This window comes from Ischnura elegans, chromosome 1, assembly GCF_921293095.1.
Source record: "Ischnura elegans chromosome 1, ioIscEleg1.1, whole genome shotgun sequence".
Lineage (NCBI taxonomy): Eukaryota > Metazoa > Arthropoda > Insecta > Odonata > Coenagrionidae > Ischnura > Ischnura elegans.
In genome coordinates this window covers 82,419,002-82,439,531 of record NC_060246.1, presented here as the reverse complement: position 1 = coordinate 82,439,531, position 20,530 = coordinate 82,419,002, and the positions used below count along the sequence as shown (strand labels likewise).

The window sequence follows — 20,530 nt, the reverse complement described above, 5'->3', positions numbered from 1 at the left end:
GTCTTATTCTCCAATCAAGAAATATTGGAAAAAAACAACAAGTACAGAGGATAGAAAATCTAAACTCCAAGATGTAATCCAAGTACATAATCATAATTAAATCATGTGTCACTGTATTTTAATTGATGCTTCTTTGTTTTAATATCCTTACTACATACAGGTATTAAGTAAAATTTTGGTGTAATCGACACTATTCCCGCACCAGTCAAATAATTTATCCAAAAAGTTCTCTGTCATCTACAATCTACAGGAAATACTAGATTCTGGCACACACTCAGTTAGCAAGCAAAGATTCATGCAGGACTGAAACCAAACCTAATTGAAATACCAAGTGAGGCTTTTGACACTGATGCCACAGAGGCTGAAATACATTTATCACATCAAAAAACTATAGTTACAAGAACATAAGCATAGAGATCTCAAACTTAAGGTTAAAAATAACTATACATACTGATGTGACATAACAATACAGATATGGTGAAGTATATACCTTTTTCCTATCACCTCTGGGGCTAGCAGTAATATTTAAAGTAAGGCTATTTCCTCCATTCATATCACTGGCTTTACTGCTGGAACTACCATTTCTATGCCTATGGTGACATTTTCGCATTCTTGTGCATACTGGGGGAGTGGTGGTCTCAGGAATAACTGCTGTAGCTGTTGCTTTCATGCCTCCAGACACCTTCTCCTTAACCACAGACTGTGGCTTTGAGGATCCATTTAATTCAGTGTACAAGGATGCCTTTGGGATACCCTAAAAATAGTTTTCCCCATTAGTAAGAACATTTAGAAAAACACTTGAGTAAAATTTGATAAATACAAATGTAATAGGTAACTACTAACAGTTATGAAGCCAGTAGTTTGTCATTACGTATGCACATAAGAAAATTAAATATTTTACCATAATTAAAGGCATTGATAGAGTAATGGAATTCCATAATGGCCTGATAGTTCAAATGAACAATCGAGCAAGAAAGCACTACACAACGACAAATAATGACGTTAATATATTGTACTATTTATACCCAGACGGCACAGGAAGTTTTCGTACCTAAATACGAGGGTGGACAATCAAGATACAAAAATCGCGCTTAGGAAGTTACTTAGAAGGTTTTGTTTCTTTATTTCCTTTAATGACGAAAAAAGATGCAAGAGGACTGGCAAATTCATATGCATCGATAAAATTGTATCTCATCGATAAAACTGTATTCGGTCTGGGACTATTTTCTTTCGCGGGTGGTGCCATCTGGTGCCATCGTGCCATATCCTCCTAGAAAGATCACATGTCTTCACAAGCTAGCACAAGGCGTTGGAGATTGCATCGTTTACGTTACGTCTCACCACATTTCAGGGATTTTTGTGGTTAAGTTTGTGAAAAATAGAGTGTCTGGTAATGGTGAAGTTTCCCTTATTCTTTAATTTCATTCACTGGGCTTCAGAAACGTGTTTGTGAGATATTTTTGTTAAAAGTGCCTTTCGTGTGTGTATTGTCGGGATGTAATGGAAACTCCGGGACATGGTTCAAGTTTTTAGCTTTTCAAAAGATCCTGAGTTGAAGAAGAAGTGCATTTGGGCGATAAGAAGAAAACATTTCACATCTACGAAAAACTGTGAGGTATGTACTCTTTCTCGCTGTAATTATTTGGATGTAATTTTAAGTTAGAAGTGGCTTCGGGATGTTGATGCATCAACATCCCGAACTATTCAGTACTGAAGTACAATAGTACTAAAAATGGTGATTCAAAATATTGTAGCAGCAATTATTTTGAAAATTCTTGCATTTTAGTTGTCTTTTTTGTATTAATTCATTCGGTAAACGTGTGGTTAAAGGAGAAACTAGGAATAAGCTGCCAAGTTTATAGGTTCGAATATTGCTTCTTAGCTTGCCCTATGGTGTATTACACGTCGGCTTTCATCATTTCAAATTATCTTATGCTATAGTTTAAAACAATAAAAATATCAGGCATAAAAATATTTACTATATTTACGAGCCTAGTAATTTGATTTCTCATGCAGAAATACCAAAAATTGGAAATGATTTGACCTAATAAGTTACATGGTATTTTATTATTTATTAATTTTAGGTGGGTGAGCTTCACATCGCACCTTGTGATATCAGAAAATAATCTGTGGCCTTGGACGAGAAGACGAGGAGAAAATTCTTGCTGAATTGGAGGTGCCCAGATTGGAGGAAGGTACCATTGCTTCACTGTTACCTGTCGCCAAGAAGACAGACATTGTGGCAGAAGTGACATATTTGTGGATGTGGATTTGATTTGTGCAAGTTGGTGCAGTGATAGTGGACGTTCATCGGAGAAAGTATTGACGATAGTTTGTATGTATCGACCAGTCCTCTTTTAAATAATTTTCTATTCGAAAGAGAATAAGAGTAATTGTTTCGCTAAATTAGATGTGGGATAGAAGAGAAAATTGGAAATATTATTGTGGTTGACAATAGAAAATACATAATATATGTATTGTATTTCTGTGGGTTTTTTCTTTCCTGCCTCTTTAAAATTTCTTGCGGTGGTGACTTCATGCAAAGTAAGTATAAAATCGGAGGTGTGATCTAAGAGATAACATGTTTTATTTTACAAGTGTTTATGCTGGTGATTTGGCAGGACTTTCATATTTTTAATAGGGTGATACATTTACTGCAGTGACCTAGGGACTTTTACTCATCCCAAATAATTTTTCAAATACTTTAGCGCCTGATATGGGTAAGTTTTAGTAGCTGAGACTGAACTATACGTTAATTTTTGCTTGCATTTTGATGAATTCGATCATACTAATAGCAGATGTGTCAGCAATCCTGTTTCATCGGCAATTTTTATTTAAAAATTTTATTTCGTCAGGCTTTAGGGTAAGCTTTTTAATGCTCGTGGGCTATGTGATGTCTTATTTAGTGTCAAAATTAATAAGAATTTACTCTCATTAACATCTCAAGGTTTCCTAGTAAGTACGAGCCACTTAACAATGCTGGATGCTGGGGGTGCGTGAATTAGCCATGAGAATCTCATTTTTCGCAGAGTTATTTAAGTGGCCGAGTAAGTTTTGTAAGTTCTCAATGGGTAAATAATACTATATCATGAATTATAATTACCATGAAAAACTCACAACCGACAAAACTTTGTCGGTCGTGAGTCTTTCATGGTAATTAGAATTCATGAGATGGTGTTATTTACCTATTGAGAACTTACAATTCATAATGATTCGTATCAAGGTTCTCGCTACGGTCGGTAGCTATCGATGGTGTTGCGTTCGATACATTTTTCGATCGTGCGAGTTACGATATATCTAATTTTCGACCCAATCGATTGAGATTAGCCTGAGTGCCGTGTTCCTGCGCGCTTCGTATCCAATCGTACGTGCTTAGTAGCGGACATTCACATGCTGCGTACGCGCTTCGTCGACAGGCCGCGAACGGAAATTATCCATTGACGAAAAGCGACGAAGCGGCATAGTATCCCCTTAGTCAATGGGTACTATGTACATACGAATTAGATACGGAGGGTTCTGTGCCGTCTGGGTACAGAAAACTGTAGGCTAATGCAGTGCCTCCTTCAGATCCAGAATTGCAATTCATTACTAGAATTCTGTGAATGGCAGAGAAAGATAAGTTATGACAAAATATTTTGTTATAACCCAGCCATTCTATAATAAATTTGAAATAAAAAATGCAGAAGCTGAGAGGCCACTTTTCACCCAAGTTCATTAACTCTGAATTGCTCATTGAAGCAAGAAATCACATGCAAGAGTGAGAACAACGACGAACCATGCCAGGTCCATGCACAATGATGAGGAGTAAGGGAGAAGCAATGATGGGCTTGGCATAAGTTCATGACGTTGTCAACATATCTGCGAGAGGGTTAAGGCTGCCAATTTTCGGAAGTGAATAGGTCAAGCAGTACACAAAAGATCAAAACACAGAAAAATATCAGTCTATTTATTTATGCATCTCTATCACAATCCACCACTTTAAAAAAATGGTGAACGATCCCATTGCAGCTGATAAAACAGAGAGCTTTAAGGTTAGATCAAAAATTTGAACGTTAATTGAAAATATTGTTAGAAATATATAAATTGCCTTCACGTGCAGTCAGCAGCACAAGCATGTCGACACCCTCTCTCAGAGCTTGCAGTACAATGGAATTTGGCCCTGTATCTACCACTAAATACCATACGATATGAAAGACAGCTCACCCATATCAATTCAAAGGATTATTGTAACAAGTATTTATGACAGAAGGGAATACAAATTTCCTAAGCAAAGAAACAAATATTTATGTCATGCATAAGATAATGATTCAATGAATTTTTTAATGCATTTTTTATGCACTCTCAGGATTATACTTACAGAAACATTCCATTTCTGTGGAGATTCGGGGCTAGTGGTCTGCTTTTCAGGTGAAGTTGGGGAAGAATGATTACTACTAGCCACAGGAAAAGGAGCTCTGTTCCTGCTTAACCTCTCTTGAGCTTTCAAAAGAGGCCGCACAATCCTTTTCCTGTATGGTTTGTGAAGATGGGTTTGCTTCTCTCTCCTAAAAATAGAAAGAGGAAAAAAATTAACCTGAAACCTAAGCAAAACCCCAAGTATGAATACCAAACTGCATTTACTACATATATGGTAACTTCCAATGCAGAGGAAATTCGTTTCCTTTCCAAATATTTATTTCCAAAACACACAATTAAAAACAAAGCAAACCAATAGCATCATTTGCTGAGGTATAATTTCTTGAAAGCCTGACCATTACAGTGAATAAGGGAATAAAGCCGTTAATTCCAATTAATTCCAAAATCCAAAAATAAATTAAATTTAAATCTGATAGGTACATGAATGAGAAAATAAATTCACAGCAAAAAATTCTTCTACGTTGAGCCCCTCACACATGAATTAAAAACCAAAAGTTTTCTTAAGCTCACACCCTTTTGATCAGTTTCTTATGCCATCAGAGTATTCAAGCCACAAGGTGAAAAAAGGGAAAGTACCACTCTCCCAATATGATTGTACATTAGAACAGTAGTTTAAATTCCAAAAGAAGAAATTCACTATCTATTCTATCTATATAAGTAAAAAGATTTATTAGCAGCATGATGAATAATTCATTCTAAAAAATTCATCAATGGATTGAAGTATTAACCAGATAGATAATCAGTAAAATGATTTATATTAAACAATAATGTCTAAAAAAATACTATATGCATACTTAAGGAGTTCTCTTTCCCTTTGCTCCAACTGCAAAAGAACGGCACTGAGTTCCATGTACAAATCATTGGCCCTCTCCAATTTCCTTTCATAGTGCTCTCTAATATCCTGGGCATGCTTAAGCTCTTCTTTCCTCTTATTAATTAAGTCTTCTTCAAACTTTGGAACATGACTTCCTTCACAATTCATTTTTTGCATGTGCTGTCGTATTTCCTCTTTCCATGTGGCCTATAAAATAAAAGACATCATCACAAAAAATAAAATAACAAATGCAAAAACATTCCTATGATACAATAAACTCTGAAGCATATGTATTTTGAGCATATGAAAAAGATAAAATCTAATGAGGAGGATTCACAAACACACCAAAAACTTATAAAGCTAGTGCATACAATACACAGCATGATTTATCCACAAATTTCCATCTTTTATAACGACCAATGTATCTTTCCCTATGCCTCCCATCCTACTGCCATATAGGCAATACAATACTTAGTCATAACAAAGTGATTTCAAATATATATTTTGAAATCCTGAGTGAGTTAATTATTTTCCCAATCCACAAGTCTGATTGCTGCCAAGTCAAGAGGGATCATCAGGTTTCTGTTTAACTTCAAAGACTGTTATATGTCAGCCATTTGCTTCTCTACATTAAGTTTTTGCAAAGTTTTCTCTAAAATACGAGAGATGCATAAAGATTCACTTCCTTTTAGTTTCAGTTTGGCGGACTGCACTTACGGGACTATTCATGCACCCATCTCCAGGTTGATCAAAGAAAAGGAATTGGGAGTGAATATCCATGGAGAAAAAATTAGCATGCTAAGATTTTCCGATGACATAGCCGTTATAGCAGAAACAGAGAAGGATTTGAAAAATATTCTGGTTAATATGGGTAGGGTAATGAGTAGATATCAACTGAAAATAAGCACGAAGAAAACCAAGATCTTAGTATGCAGCAGAAGAGAAGAAGTCAAGACGAACATTAAAATAGGGAGGCAAAAACTGATAGAGGTGGACGAATTCTGTTATTTGGGAAGCAAGATAACTAGTGACGGGAGAAGCAAGAAAGAAATTATCAGCAGAATAGCCCAGGCTATGAGAGCATTCCACCAAAAGAGAGACCTGCTTACAGCGGGAAACTTAAATATGGAAGTAAAGAAACAATTTATAAGAGCCTACATCTGGAGTATGCTCCTATATGGAAGTGAGGCATGGACAATGACCGCAGCGGAGAAAGCAAGGATAGAGGCCTTCGAAATATGGTGCTACAGAAGAATGATGATCAAATGGAACGACCGAGTTAGTAACGAAGAAGTCCTAAGAAGAGTAGGAGAGAAGAGAAGCCTCATGAAAACCTTAACAAGAAGACGGAACAACATTATAGGCCACATCTTGAGACATGATGGCCTGATGAAGACAATCGTCGAGGGACAAGTGGAAGGCAAGAACGGAAAAGGAAGACCTCGAGCAAAATATATGGAACAAGTAAAGAGAGATGTGAAAGAGAAGAAATACGTAGGTGTGAAAAGATTAGCTGATAGGAGAACTGATTGTGAGTGGAGAGCTGCGTCAAACCAATCCTAGGATTGTTGACCAGTGATGATGATGATCTCCAGGTTGAAATGACTAGAGGAAACACTGGCTACGATTATACAAGTAAACCTCAGGCCTTGAGTTATGCCACCCAATCATATGCAAGGAAGGTTAGAAAAGTCTCAATATGCTGCAGAAAATTTAACCAACATCTCTATTGAAGCTCTACACGTGTTTTTCAATTTCAATCATATTATAATTAAATTGGGATGGGATTGGCTCTCCATGACAACAAATTTTCCCTACATTAGGTTAATCACTTGCACTGTCTCAAACCAAGCATGTTCCATAAGTCTGATAGAGAGAACTGCTTCTTCTTCATTGCCTTCCAGGATTCTTGTAGCTGGCACATAAAGGACTTTTTAATTTGTTGTTAATGGGATTGCCCACAGCTACACTTCACCTTGTAGATCCCCAAATGTATGTTTTTGTGTGACCATGTTCTTCAGATACCATGCTAGTTCAGTCTTTCCTAGTGCCGCACTCCGTTTTCCCATCCATGCCACTTTCTTGAGAACACCTACTATTACGCATATAATCTTTCCAACCTAGCCTACATCTACTTAGTCACCCTGAGTCTCACTCTCTCACCCTGACTCAACTGTTGGACAAACCCAACGCTTACATATAGAAAGAAGCAAGACCATTTTCCCCATAATCAATTGCACCTGAAGACAGCAGCTGGAATGGATCTCTACTGGACCATAATGGAAACTAAAACACCCCGACTCCCGTTCCTCTTGAACTTCTTCTAATTTATTATGCAAAGTTGAGGAATGCAAATTGCAAACATGCACATTGTAATGGCTATTTACTTCAGCTGAGTCTTTCACCCTAATTAATTTCATAGGGCTTCCGCAATTCCCCTATACATGAGGGTAAACAAATTACATTTTGTGGGTAGTGATAGTTGCATGGAAGGACTGCAGGGCATTGAATTCTCCCAGTTAGGGTTTAAATGTGCTGGCATAAATTTTTAAAAACACTTTCAAAAATGGAATTCATGAAGTTATAAGAGACTTAAAATAACCTATAAACATCCATCTTAACGAGGAACTTCAGCAAAATGCAATAAACACAAGACTCATTATCTGCTACTTTCTGGAAATGCCTCATACGAACAATATCATCTCGAGTTGCGTGTCAATCTTACCTGTGTACGAAAGTAGTCTTCTGGAGTGGTTCCCAAAACCTCCACAGCAGCAATGTCTAAGTGCATAAGAATATGCTTGAACGATGGTCGATTGCGAGGCTTGGCACTCCAGCATTGCTTCACCAGCAATCTAAATCCTTCAGGGCAAGTTGATGGTATAGGGAGATGTAGGGAGTTACTGCCCACGCCCCAAATGATCGCAGATGAGTCGACATCACGGTATGGCGTTTCACATGTCAGTAACTCCCACAGAACCACTCCATATGACCTGTAAAACACCATGACATAGATCGAGTCCCTTCATTAACCTCCTTCTAGGTCTTAATAAACTATCTTCACTCCTTTTTTTTCAAAATTAAGGTGACAACAAACACAGCAGAAGAAAATTTCAGCTCAATTACCATATATCCACTTTCTCAGAGCACGGCTCATTCCGAATGATTTCAGGAGCCATCCATGCTACAGTGCCAGCAAAACTCATCTTTGTACTAATTTCATTCCACTCTCGACTGGTACCAAAATCGCTTATCTTGATTACTTCACCATTCCCAATCAAGACACTGAAATTAAAACCAGAAGGATTATTGCACGACACAAATTAGGTAACTTCAAGTAAACCAATGGTCTCCACGAAGGATCATCACACTCCAAGCACTTCTCTAAAATAACTTACTTGGGACTTTTGAGATCTCGGTGAATTATTTTGTGAGAATGAAGATAGTTCATTCCAGAAGCAATTTGTTTGGACCAACTGACCATTCGGTGAGGAGGAATGGCTTGCCCATCCTTCAGCAAATTATACAATGGCCCATATGGACAGTATTCCATAATTATGCAGTAGCAAGGAGCCTGAGTGCACACGCCCCTGGGGAAGTAAAATCAGCAGAAATTAATATTTTTTTAATACTTGTAAAAATTCAAGGATGATACGTTTTCAGTGGCACAAGTAATAAACAAGAATAACATATATTCAAGAGAGCTAAAAAAAAAAGACTTTACTCACTTGAACTGCACAATGTTTGGATGATTCAGCTTTCTTAAATGCCTAATATCAGTCTCCTTCTGTTCCCTCACTTTTTTCACAGCGACCACAACATTGTTCAACTTCCCACTGAACACAGCACCTTGGGCTCCAGAGCCCAGCCATTGCAGATCACTGATATTTTCAAATGGGATTTCCCAGTCATCTGAAAAGGTAGAGCCTGTTTTATAGACTGAAAATTGAGGAGAGAATATATGAGTACACAATAAAAAATATCCAGAGTTAACTAAAATAAATAAACCATAAAATGATATTTGAAAACGTTACAGGATTCTTTTCAACATAATGAGTGTAAATAAAACCCTCTCTCCATTATCTAAACGACAACATTCTTGCTTGACAGTAGAGGGAAAATGAGAATAACCAAACTAAAATAATAAAGGCTCACATAATCTTAAAAAAATTCCATAAGCATGTAATGACGCAGGCTTGCTCACCTTGCCCTTTGATTTCATTGGCTGTCGCCTTCCCAATAATGGTCCACACAGGTCTGAGGCAGCCAAGAAGTCCATTAATCCAACCTCCAGACACTAGCCCAGATTTTGATTCACTTGAAGTCACTGCACTACCACCTGTAGATGTAACAGCCATCACACCCTGTGGGTTGGCAGGAGGGACATTGTGCTGCATGTACTGGTAAGCTTGATGGTCATTGCCAGGAGCTTGATAAGGGTTTGGAGGGAATCGGAGTTGTTGTTGTGATGGCTGAAGACTGAGCTGGCCCAGTTCTTCTTGGATGCAGAGCATACTGTCAAATAAATGAAAAAAAATCGAATTAAAATCCCAAGTTACAATAAATGCATAGTTATGAGAAACTAGATGAGTTAGTATGATAGAACTGTGGTCAAGAGGATAGACAGCTGAGCAGGACAGTTGGCTGTAAATAAATTGAATATTCCACAAACCAACACAATAATCCACCAACAAAACCGAGACACCATACGGATACAGATGGTAGAGGATGATCGAGGGATAAAAAGTAAATGAATTAAGGGTATATTTGAGAATATAATTAATAGAGGGATTCAAACTCAGTATTTGAGTGAAACTTTTGAGTACTCGGAATGAATTTGTCACCTCTTTCTAAAAATACGATTTTTACAATTATTTCTGTGGCCAAGGCGGAGAGGAACCATCCATTACAAAGTGGACTTTTTGGCCACCAGATGACAAAGCCAGAAGAGAGTTTCCCTCACCACAAGAAATCTACATGAAGCTAGACATAACTGGCGGTGGCGGCGGGTTTATCAAGTGAAAGATTGCAACGTTGATTAGGGTCATCACTGGAGCTGTTTGGGTGTGGGTATCTACGTCTACATCATACCCTGCGCGCGGTTGGCGCCGACTCCATGGGTCCTGAGGGGGGCCGAGCCCCCCTCAAAAATTCGTTATAGGTGTGAGGAAAAAAATGTGTCAGGCTTGTAGATTTTCCCCTGAGTGTCCAGATATCGAGATTCGAGTAATCAGGGTTCTAATGTTGATCATACGACTCTTCTAAAATGCTTTAAAAAAAACTCACAACTTATAAAATTTTCCTGGGGCAAGATTCCCGGTTTGGGCCCCCCAATATTTTTTGTTAGTCGCATCCCTGCCTGCGCGCCACCTCTAGGGTGTTAGGCAGTGGGTGATCAATCACCAACATGAGGGCACGGTTTTTATAAAAAGGGCATTAATGCCTCGCATTTACGAAGTGCTGCCTTCTATAAAGAACCATAACAAGCGATACTTGACAGTTGAATACACAAGCGGCTTGGCGAAGTGTCAGGAAATATGGTTAATATATTTGAGAATAGAGTCCTTTATATAGACACCACGCCCCGACCCACTTCAGCAATTCTTTCCGAAAACGCTTTGGAATAGCGAGGAATTCTAACTTTTAACAGAAAACTTACTGGGGACTATTGCATACATCAGAAATGAAATCATTTGCCTCTAACAGATAACCACAAAAACATCGAATATTACGTCGCAGAATACGGAATACTCCAGAACGTTGTTATTATCAAATATCAATCACAAAAAAAATACCAATACGACGACCCCCCAAGCCAGAGGACTTCATGAGGATCCGCCGCGCATCTATATCCTCCACAGCAATCCCAAAGGTGGGCTCCAGGGGCTGCAGGCCCGCGGACCCTCCATACAGCACCCTAGGCACCCCTCCAATCTCTTTTAGACCGGCGCCCCTTCGGTCAATTTCTCTTCCTATGCTATTTCACGTGTAAATTGTGACCTAATTCAATCTGAACATCAGAAATCCTAAAAAAAACACACCTAACCTTTTGGTTATCACACCACCAATAACGCAGTAAAATATTATTCCTACGAAAATATACTAATTTCGCTGATATTTACCGAGATGCATTAAACCCCATACTGTAGAAGGTAATAAAATAAATTGTGTAAATTCAACTAGGAATGGAAATGTGATAAGGATGATGCAATCGCATTAATTTTGTCACCGATGCTCATGTTCTCTACCACATATAATTTCATAAATTTAAACAGATCCCGTCGTCAAAGTCAATATTATGCGATACACCAAAGGTCAGGGGGCTCATGCTACATAACCATCGAGCATTCTCGCTTATTTATCAGTATCTTTTTCGCCCCCACACTCGGAGCGCATGCCTGCATTCATAAAATCGCTAGGTGCTGATAATGAAGATTACTTCGATATAACCAGATCGCCATTGTTCCAACAAATATGAGAAGGCACTTTTTTCCATACATTACTTTAAACGATCAAATTATTATACGAAATCTCAAAATAAAGAGAGAGTTCATAGATGTCCATTAGGTTCAACTTTGTCGTTCCCAACAGTTCCTACAGCTAATTACGAGAAGTATAAGCCGGAAAGTGACGAAGAAAAGTCTTTATTACCACGATATTAAATAGCTGGAACCGCTCGTTCTTCAAAATAAATGCTGGTACATTAGCGACAAATATAACGTAGGTAACATGAAACACAAGCCTGGGAAGAACGAACTCTCGTTACATGAGAACCTCACAGCCTAATCACGCAAAGGACCAAATCCCATGGAGAAGTTTTCAGGTCCAAATAAAATGGGCAGGGCAAATGAAGAAAAGAAAGATATCAGAAGCACGGCAGCATCAGCGTATCACTCACTTCGTTTGAGAAAACCCAGAATCAAGATTTTTAGGTTTCTCTGACGTCCCTTCGCGGAGTATCTTCATGTTTGCTCCGATATTCTTCCACAATCCATAAATTGAGAACTTCATGCAGCAGAATATAGGATCCGTCTTGGATGTACAACACTTATGTCACATCGACCATCACACAACCTCACGTCTTCCGCTCGAACGCCTATCGCGACTGATACGATGCCAGTGTCACGGGAACGAACAGCAGTGCTTTGACGCGGGAGGAGTTTCTCAAGTTTCCCCGAGAGACGAGGAAGATCCGGGAGTGGGATGAGGGGGGGGGAGTACCTGGGACTCAAAGTCCACTTCGCGCAAGATAACGCCTCCCTCACCCCACAACCCATCCTTCCGTGGACTCGGCCAAATACCCCAAAACTCAAAATGACAAAAGCTGGGATGGCCACCTGCTGGGATGCAATGCCCACTGGCGCACAGGGCTATTATCCCAAGCCATTAAGAGGGGCGCATTGCAGGCCCTTTCACTATGGCCACAATTCAGGATTCCTCGAATTTTAATGCGCTCCAAACCTTCCGAAAATAGCACGCGGGCCACGAAGTTAATACGACTCGAGGGCTGGGAAACTCCAGGTGCCGTTAAGAGGCAGAACGGATTGACTCGCTAAATGTTTTCTAAGATGTAACTTGATTCCCGATAGGCACTGCTTAAGGTCATTAATCTGTTCAAACATTTGGCTCAGCTCGCTCTTGGGTTGCTTCGGATAGAGCGACACTCCCTGCGATGTTTGTGTACCATCCTATAATTCAATATGCAATAAAATTACGTCCGGTGTATATTAAAATGCAGTACCTAATGGCTATTTGACTTTGGGTGAATCTTGAATAGTTAACCATGGAGTAACCACAAGGGATCAGATTAAGCATTCAAAGTTAACTCAAGACACTAATAAAATATTAGGCGCTCTCACTCAGTAGGGACTTATAGATTACAAGAAACAGTTTTTTCAAGATTTGGAATCGAAGATACGCACAAATAAATATCTTTACAAATTTCCATCCAGTGGACTTACCTTTAAAATTCGATAAATTAAAATCCACGCGACCCATCTATTAGTAATGCACTTTAGAGATCTCAAATATTGACACTCATGGTATTCCACCACTGGCATGGAAAACAACTTAAAGGACCTCATCACAAAGATAATTCGCACCTAATACATGCTCGATTTCTTACAGGTACGTTCGCGTTATCACGACGTATGTGATATTCCATTAGTTTTAAGTATTAAAGTCAAAATATTTCCAAAATAGTAATGGCGCTAAGCACAGGGCTCGAACAATCCCGTCACATATTTCCAATTTAAAAATACATCTAAAATTGCGAGAGTAGGTCAGTTTAGATAATGGAAATATCATCCTTTTCCAACGTTACTAAAAGCATATAATGAATTTCATTCTCGGGGCTAAATAATAATAAAAATGAGGACATATGAATCATATTTCGTACATTATTTAACTCGTAAAAATCACTGCAATGTACAAATGGGTAATTTGCGAAAATGTTAGACTTTATTCTTGTTATATATTTGGCATTATATAAAAACTCTATGACGATCATTTATTTGTAAACTGTAAAAATGTTTCTGTGTTAAATTACCTTTAAAATGAGACCGTTGCAGCCTCAAACACTTCTTTCACTCTCTATCACGTACCCTGAAGTTCTCTCTAGAACCTAACGATGCACCGTAAGACTGGAACTAGGCACGGTATTTTTAGGGGGAATTTTCCACCATTCTCCACCTATTCCTTAATGCATAACGGTCACATCCGAATGCATTGTTGGCCACCTCAAGCACGAAGGCCTTGCGTTGGGCCTTTGGAAGCCCAGGCACAGTTGGAAGCCTGCTCCCCGAGTCTCTCAGCAAGGACAGACTCTCGCTAATGACCGCTTAACCACGCTTCCCACCCTATTTCCCAATGAATTCACGCCTGGCTGTTCCTCCTACCTGCCGTCGCGACCTCTCGTCAACAGTTCAAATCCCTTCCTTAGAATGGAGATCCCCAGCCTCAAATTGCACGAAATGATGGAAGCACTTCAAAACTACGCGAAAGAATGAAACCTCACTATATTCCAAAAATGTCAGGGTCACGCTCTCACATCCTAAACTGCATCTCATGGATTTGCCATAGGAATTACTAACCATTGGCAAAACCTTTCTTTGCATGAATATGCACGTGTATTTTGCAATTATGCGTAATATTTATATGGCCTTACAGTGCGCATATGGCGATCCTCTTGCATGCTGCATTTTGGTGATTGATCACCCCCTGCAAAACACCCTTGAGATGGCTTTCAGCGTATTGTTTAGATGAAGATTAAAGAACTGGGAAATTCCAAATACGCAACCGCTAAGACTTATGTCGTTTTAAGGCACAGCATAAAATAAATAACGCTTTTACAAACAATTAATAACACTTTTACAAACAATAAATAAGATGTTCATTTTCCCATGAGCTACGGGGATCAGATCTGTACACTAATCTCTCTCAAATCAAATATTACCAAGGAATGCAGACAACGGATGAGAAGGGAATGTCCTCTTGGGGGCTTTCTCTGATACGTTCGTGGTTTATCTCTTTCTCAGAAAGCAGCTCCCACAGCATGGAAGTTGTGACTATCACTAAAAAGTTTCTTATCAGCCACTAGCATCAGTAATAAAAATGTGTGAGTATTACAGAATTTTTGCCCAAGAATAATTTTCAGTTTTCGAGCGAAGCTGAAGTTTCATCAAATTTATTTTCCATCATCATGGTTTGCTCTCTCCTTTTTGAAATTCAATCATAAAATTATTTCCGCCAACATTTGCTGCATATACCAATAATATTTACAATTATGATGATGTCCTAATACCCAGTATATGGAAAATGAATTAGCCGAAACGTTTGTTTCGCTCGCAAACTAAACACTAGTCCTGGACCAAAACTTCATGAGACGCACGATTATTTCTAATCCCTTTGCTTCGCAATAATTATAACCTGCTTTGGAATGTTAAGACAACTGGAACTATATATTTATTTTCGATATGGAAGCGATAAAAATCACCCCATTATGGATTGGAAACACTGGGAAATAAAGGATTTATATGACGGTTATCTTTCGCGTTCTTATCACATGCATATTGGTCAGGAGAGATTACAGGAAACTGATGCCATTTTTTTCATCCCTGCTCATAGATTTACGTTTATAGAGAAAAAGGCTAGACAACATTTTTATGACTGCGAGCAGTAAATTTCAATTGGGGAGGCCACATAGAACGCAAATGAAAATACATGAATTCCCACTATTTATCTTTACATAAAGATATTATTGATGAAGTAAATATAACTAATGTGTCTTCCACTGACTCTATAAGTGAAGTGTTAAAGTAAACGATATCTACAATAACAATAAAAGTAAGATACCCCATATGATACAATACTTAGGGTCGGTTATATAACGTCCGTCTCGCATTAATTAAAACATGATATGGCCGCATAGGCGTATCTAGGGGGGAGGGACACGTGCCCCCCCAAAAGAGTATGCAAGATTTTTAAGGTATCCTTGTGTCCCCCTAGAACAAAATCCTGGATACGGCCTTGCTTGTGCCCCTCCCAGAATGAAATCCTGGATCCGCCCCTGTATGGCCGTAACCCTAACTTGAGAATATTTTTTAATTTATGGCAAAGCAAATTAGTTAAAGCTAGTGGCTAACTTTCACTCTTAACCTTAAATGGAAGAATCCGATAACATCGGTTTTCAAACGACAAAAATTTCAACTAGACATGATGAACCCTGCACTTAATAGAATACAGGTAGGTACCTATTTTCGCCGAATATGAAATATTTACTTCATTGATCACGAAAAACAAACACATTTAACGAAACACGTAAACGACTTCTATATAACTTCATACTCATCAAGGAATTTCCAAGCTGCGAATACGATTAATATCATAGCATCGCTATGCCACTAATTTGAATTAGAACCATTTCCTGATGTCCACGGCGTATAGCGCTAATTAGAGAACACTTGTCGAATATCACGTCCAGTGACGTTGAGAAACACGTGTGCAAGGCCGTAATGATTACTTCGTTGAGAATTTCAAAGCTTACGAAGGCGGATAGATTAAAAATAACTCTAACATAAGTAAGAAGGGGGGCGGCCTCCCCCCCCCCCCCCCCCTTAGAAGGAAATTTTAATAAAATTTTCTTTAACTCCAAGAAAAGTGATATTAGCATAAAACATGTATAAAAAAGAATAAAAATATTTTATTTATGAGCAAACAATTTTAAAAACTAATAATGTGCTGTTGAATTAAAACTTTTGGGCTATGTCGCCGCGTCAGATTTTGGGTGGCCCCCCAAGTAGGGGCCGCGTCAGATTTTGGGTGGCCCCCCGTAGGGGCCACCCAAAATCTGACGCGGCGACATAGCCCAAAAGTTTTAATTCAACATGACGAGCACCCGCGAAAGTTTTAACGAAGAATTAATAATGTGCTGTTATAATCTTCTTGAAACGTTAGTTTCCTTAACCTTTTCTGTGTTACAACTTGAGCGACCACGGCTTGCCCCCCTCTAGTTTTCATGTCTAGATGTTCAGCTTCACCTAAAAAGCACGAATCTCTTTGACTCCCACGACTGGGTAGAATTTCTGCTGATCGATTCATTGGGGTCACGAAGGGCAACGGCCACTGATACTTTTATTTGACTGAAAGCGCCGAACATATTTAGCATATTCACACTCAATGAAGTCTCTAGGACTCTGATTATTGGTTAAAAAACTGAAGGTAATTTTTCTGAACAGGTTAAGAGACTAGAATTGAGGCGATTACTAAGTAATAATCAAGTATTTAGTCGTTACAATAGTCTTGTTAGTGCTACTCAGGGGCGCAGCTAGGAATCAAGGATGGGGGTGGTTTAGGTGCAACTAATACCGGGTTGTGTGGGGGTATGTAATACCCATCAGAATAAGCGGTAGGTGCGAGATTAATAAATTACGGAATTTTAAGATAAACGGTTCAAAATGGTGAGTTTTACGGCTCTCTGAGAGACAGTTTATCAACCATAACCTTAATCTATTAGTAATATCAAACCAATTAAGTAAAATGGATTCAACTTAACATTTCTCTGAGCTCTGGGGGGGGGGGTTATCCCCCAAAACCCCCTCCTTGCTACGCCACTGGTGTTACTGACGTTTTATATAAACTCGGATGGAAATCTCTTTCAGAACGTAGACTGAAAAATAGACTAAACCTATAATGAAAATTCAATACAAGCGTATTTTACGACGAAGTTAGCCATATCTTACGAACGCCAACATACCACGGTAGATCAGAGCATATAAATAAAATAAGAGAGATAGACTGTACAGCAGATACATTCTGAACGTCGCTTTTTCCACGATCGATTGGAGACTACAACGGCAACGGTAGGACTTGCTAATGGGTTAGTTGACTTGCAGTACAGCCTACTGATTGTGAGTACTGACCAATGCATTCCTTAATGTATGATTCTGAATTTTCTTAGTATTTCTAACAGAATGTTTTGTGGGTTCTAGCTTTATTGGCAGATTGCCTTCATGAGGAGATGACAAGTTTTGCCTTCACATGAATGTGGAAACATAATTTGTTATTATGCGTAGCATTTTTATGTCCGTGTGGTGTGCATGTGAGAAACCTCTTGCATGCTCCATGCTGGCGATTGATCACCCCCCGCCAAACACCCTAGAGGCGACTCGCAGGGTTTTATGTAGATGTATTTAGGCGTTTAATGCGCCTAAGTGAAGACTACGACGGTTTTCTGCCTGCGGCGCTTCCGTTTTCGACAAGACAGGACGCGTCTATATCTACGTGGTACCTAGCAGGCCACCACCAGAGTGTGGGACCGGCTGGACGCGTCGGTAGAACTGCAGAATTTTACCGTTGGGAAACCACGAGCAGCCATAAGCAACGACAGCATTCCCCAGGAAAACATCACATCTACTATAACTATGCATTATCATCACCTCCATAGAAGTTAAATCAACTATACTGGTGAGCATAGGCGGATTTAGGGGGCGAGAGGGGCACGTGCCCCCCAGACGCTTAAAAAATAGACTATTTTTTTATATGGCTATCATTACGATCATTTGGTTTTGCATATTACGGATCCTCAATCATTTAATTTCACATTAATAACTTTCATATTAAAATAAGGAGAATATTTCGCACAGTAACTGTTGCATCTTGTTTTTAATCTCAAGTATGAGAAGATCGTTTGCCTGTCAGGCCCTTGCCCCCCCCCCCCCCCCCCCCCCCTTCTGAGAAAAAATCCTGGATCCGCCCCTGCTGGCTAACATTTTAAACGCGGAATTAATTCAAGTTTTATTTTCGGATTTCTCATGCCTCAATGAATGCTTTCCGTACTTCATTAATGTATATATGCACGGGATGGATCCAGGATTTCATTCTATGGGGGCACATGGGTCTGAAAAGCAAACTGTCTTATCACATCAACATCTATATAATCGGTCTTCTCACATTTGGGATAAAGAACAATACACAACAATTACTGTACGAAATACACTCTTCATCTCCATATTTCGTACCACAAAACAAAACGAAAGGAAATAACGGGGCCGTATTAAAACTCTTGGTCTATTTTTAAGCGTCTGGGAGGTAATTAGATCAACAAAGCACAACTATACATCGAAGTTCCGCACATACGGCAAGCATTCAGCTAGTATAAAAACCCGAGCATAGTTCCTTCACGATCAAATATTTTGGCGAAAATTTACTTATTCCAAAGATTTGGCGATGAAATGCAGGATATCATAAGGCTCCGTGCGATGAAACTGGGACACAGCATGCATTGCAACTCGATCGACTCTTTGAAGTCAGAAGGTTCATAATAACGTATCGCTTCCTTGGAAACAAAAGCATTTTTGCAGCTTTGAAGCGGGTGGGCATGCGTTGTGAAAAACGAGCAGGAAGGGAGAAAGTTGGCGAAACGAAATAATAAAAGGAAAAAAAAATACGAGCAGACACGCCCGAGCTCACGTATCCACTCCCGCGGTTGCGCAACAAAGCGTCGAGAGACCGTGGTCATTTCTCCCGGCCACGCGTGTCGAGGCAAACCTCGCTTCGAGGAGGAAAGGTTCGCTAAGAGGAGCTTGAAATTGCTGGGAGGACACCACGTGTGGTCCCGGCAAAACTTGAATCTGCGTAAAGGATTAAGTATCCGGGAAAAATTTTGCAAGCACTCGACGGGTGACACGAATTCTTATCTCCACGTCTCCCCAATGAAAGGAAAAAAGTATTCAAGTGGACACTCTAGCAACCAAATTGTAAAGGACGTTAGAAACCTGCATTAATACCTATCGCAAAGACGGGAGACTTCCATCAAGATCAGAGACTTCAAGGTAGACTGAGCTGTGTGCATACGATCAGAGAATCAAATCTTAAGTTGATATTTAAAACTAAATTTCCCTCAACCTACTGATGATATCAATATCATCGAGATATTTAATCAGATAATCATCATTTTCACATATTTCCAGCTAGTATGAACAAAAATGCCAACAGAATGGTTCGCAAAGCATCGAAGATATTTATTCAAATTATATAACTAGTCTCGATTGTTCGGTGAAATTTTTTTGCACAAATACGGGATAGTAATTAACGCATCACAGTGAACTCATAGTCCAGCGAAGGATGAGGCTAAAAAATCTCCCTGCCAAAACTCTTAGGTGTACCTTTTAGGAATACATTTATTTAGGAATAACATGGAGTAACGAAATACTGAAGCTACATAGGAATAAAACTTTTTTTGACTATTAGCGGTACGAATATATTAGTCAGGAGTGAAAACACACATACAAACGAAACTTTAAGTATAAAAAGCGTAATAATACATGTCAAAGAGCGCAAACGCTTCGAAAATAACTTTGATATCGTCTTTTGAAATAGATATATCTTTTCCAAACATTTAAATCGCAATTATTTTTTAACCCCAATATCTCGAACCTCGAACCCCTACCTTGTGAATAACCTCTTAAAACGATAGATATATGTATCATTTAAATTTTATACCATTTAAATTTTAAAAAACACGAGGCAATAATCTGACTGGAGGGGTTTTAGAAATCTTTCGAGATAAGTTAAAGATCCTTATATGTATATAGTGCAGGAGAAGTAAAATAATTTTTCAGAAAACATATGCGTGAGGGCAAAACTGGAAGTTAACTTCAACTCCATGAAGCACTAAACAATAAAATACCGAAAGCACAACTTCTATGGGATCAATAAATTGACTCTACATCAGAAATCTAACCCTAATGCAACACAAACTAGCATTTCAGATACTGTTTAATTCAGTAATTGGCAGCACAC

General features: G+C 38.9%; 1 protein-coding gene across 4 annotated transcripts in view; it reads right to left on the bottom strand.

Annotated features, from left to right (window-relative positions):
• Nucleotides 1-20,530, bottom strand: part of LOC124164614 (G2-specific protein kinase fin1) — a 70,323-nt gene that overhangs the window by 7,353 nt on the left and 42,440 nt on the right. For 2 of the 4 annotated variants that reach the window (XM_046542017.1, XM_046542014.1), the window contains exons 4-11: nt 9,435-9,745; nt 8,959-9,169; nt 8,629-8,820; nt 8,357-8,515; nt 7,956-8,223; nt 5,211-5,437; nt 4,358-4,544; nt 491-754 (exon numbers count right to left, since the gene is read on the bottom strand). In XM_046542017.1, the coding sequence (XP_046397973.1) occupies nt 491-754; nt 4,358-4,544; nt 5,211-5,437; nt 7,956-8,223; nt 8,357-8,515; nt 8,629-8,820; nt 8,959-9,169; nt 9,435-9,745 (1,819 nt within the window). Of the gene's footprint in view, nt 1-490; nt 755-4,357; nt 4,545-5,210; nt 5,438-7,955; nt 8,224-8,356; nt 8,516-8,628; nt 8,821-8,958; nt 9,170-9,434; nt 9,746-12,128; nt 12,377-20,530 lie in introns of those variants that run through there. The other 2 variants (XM_046542018.1, XM_046542016.1) reach the window with 2 other exon arrangements.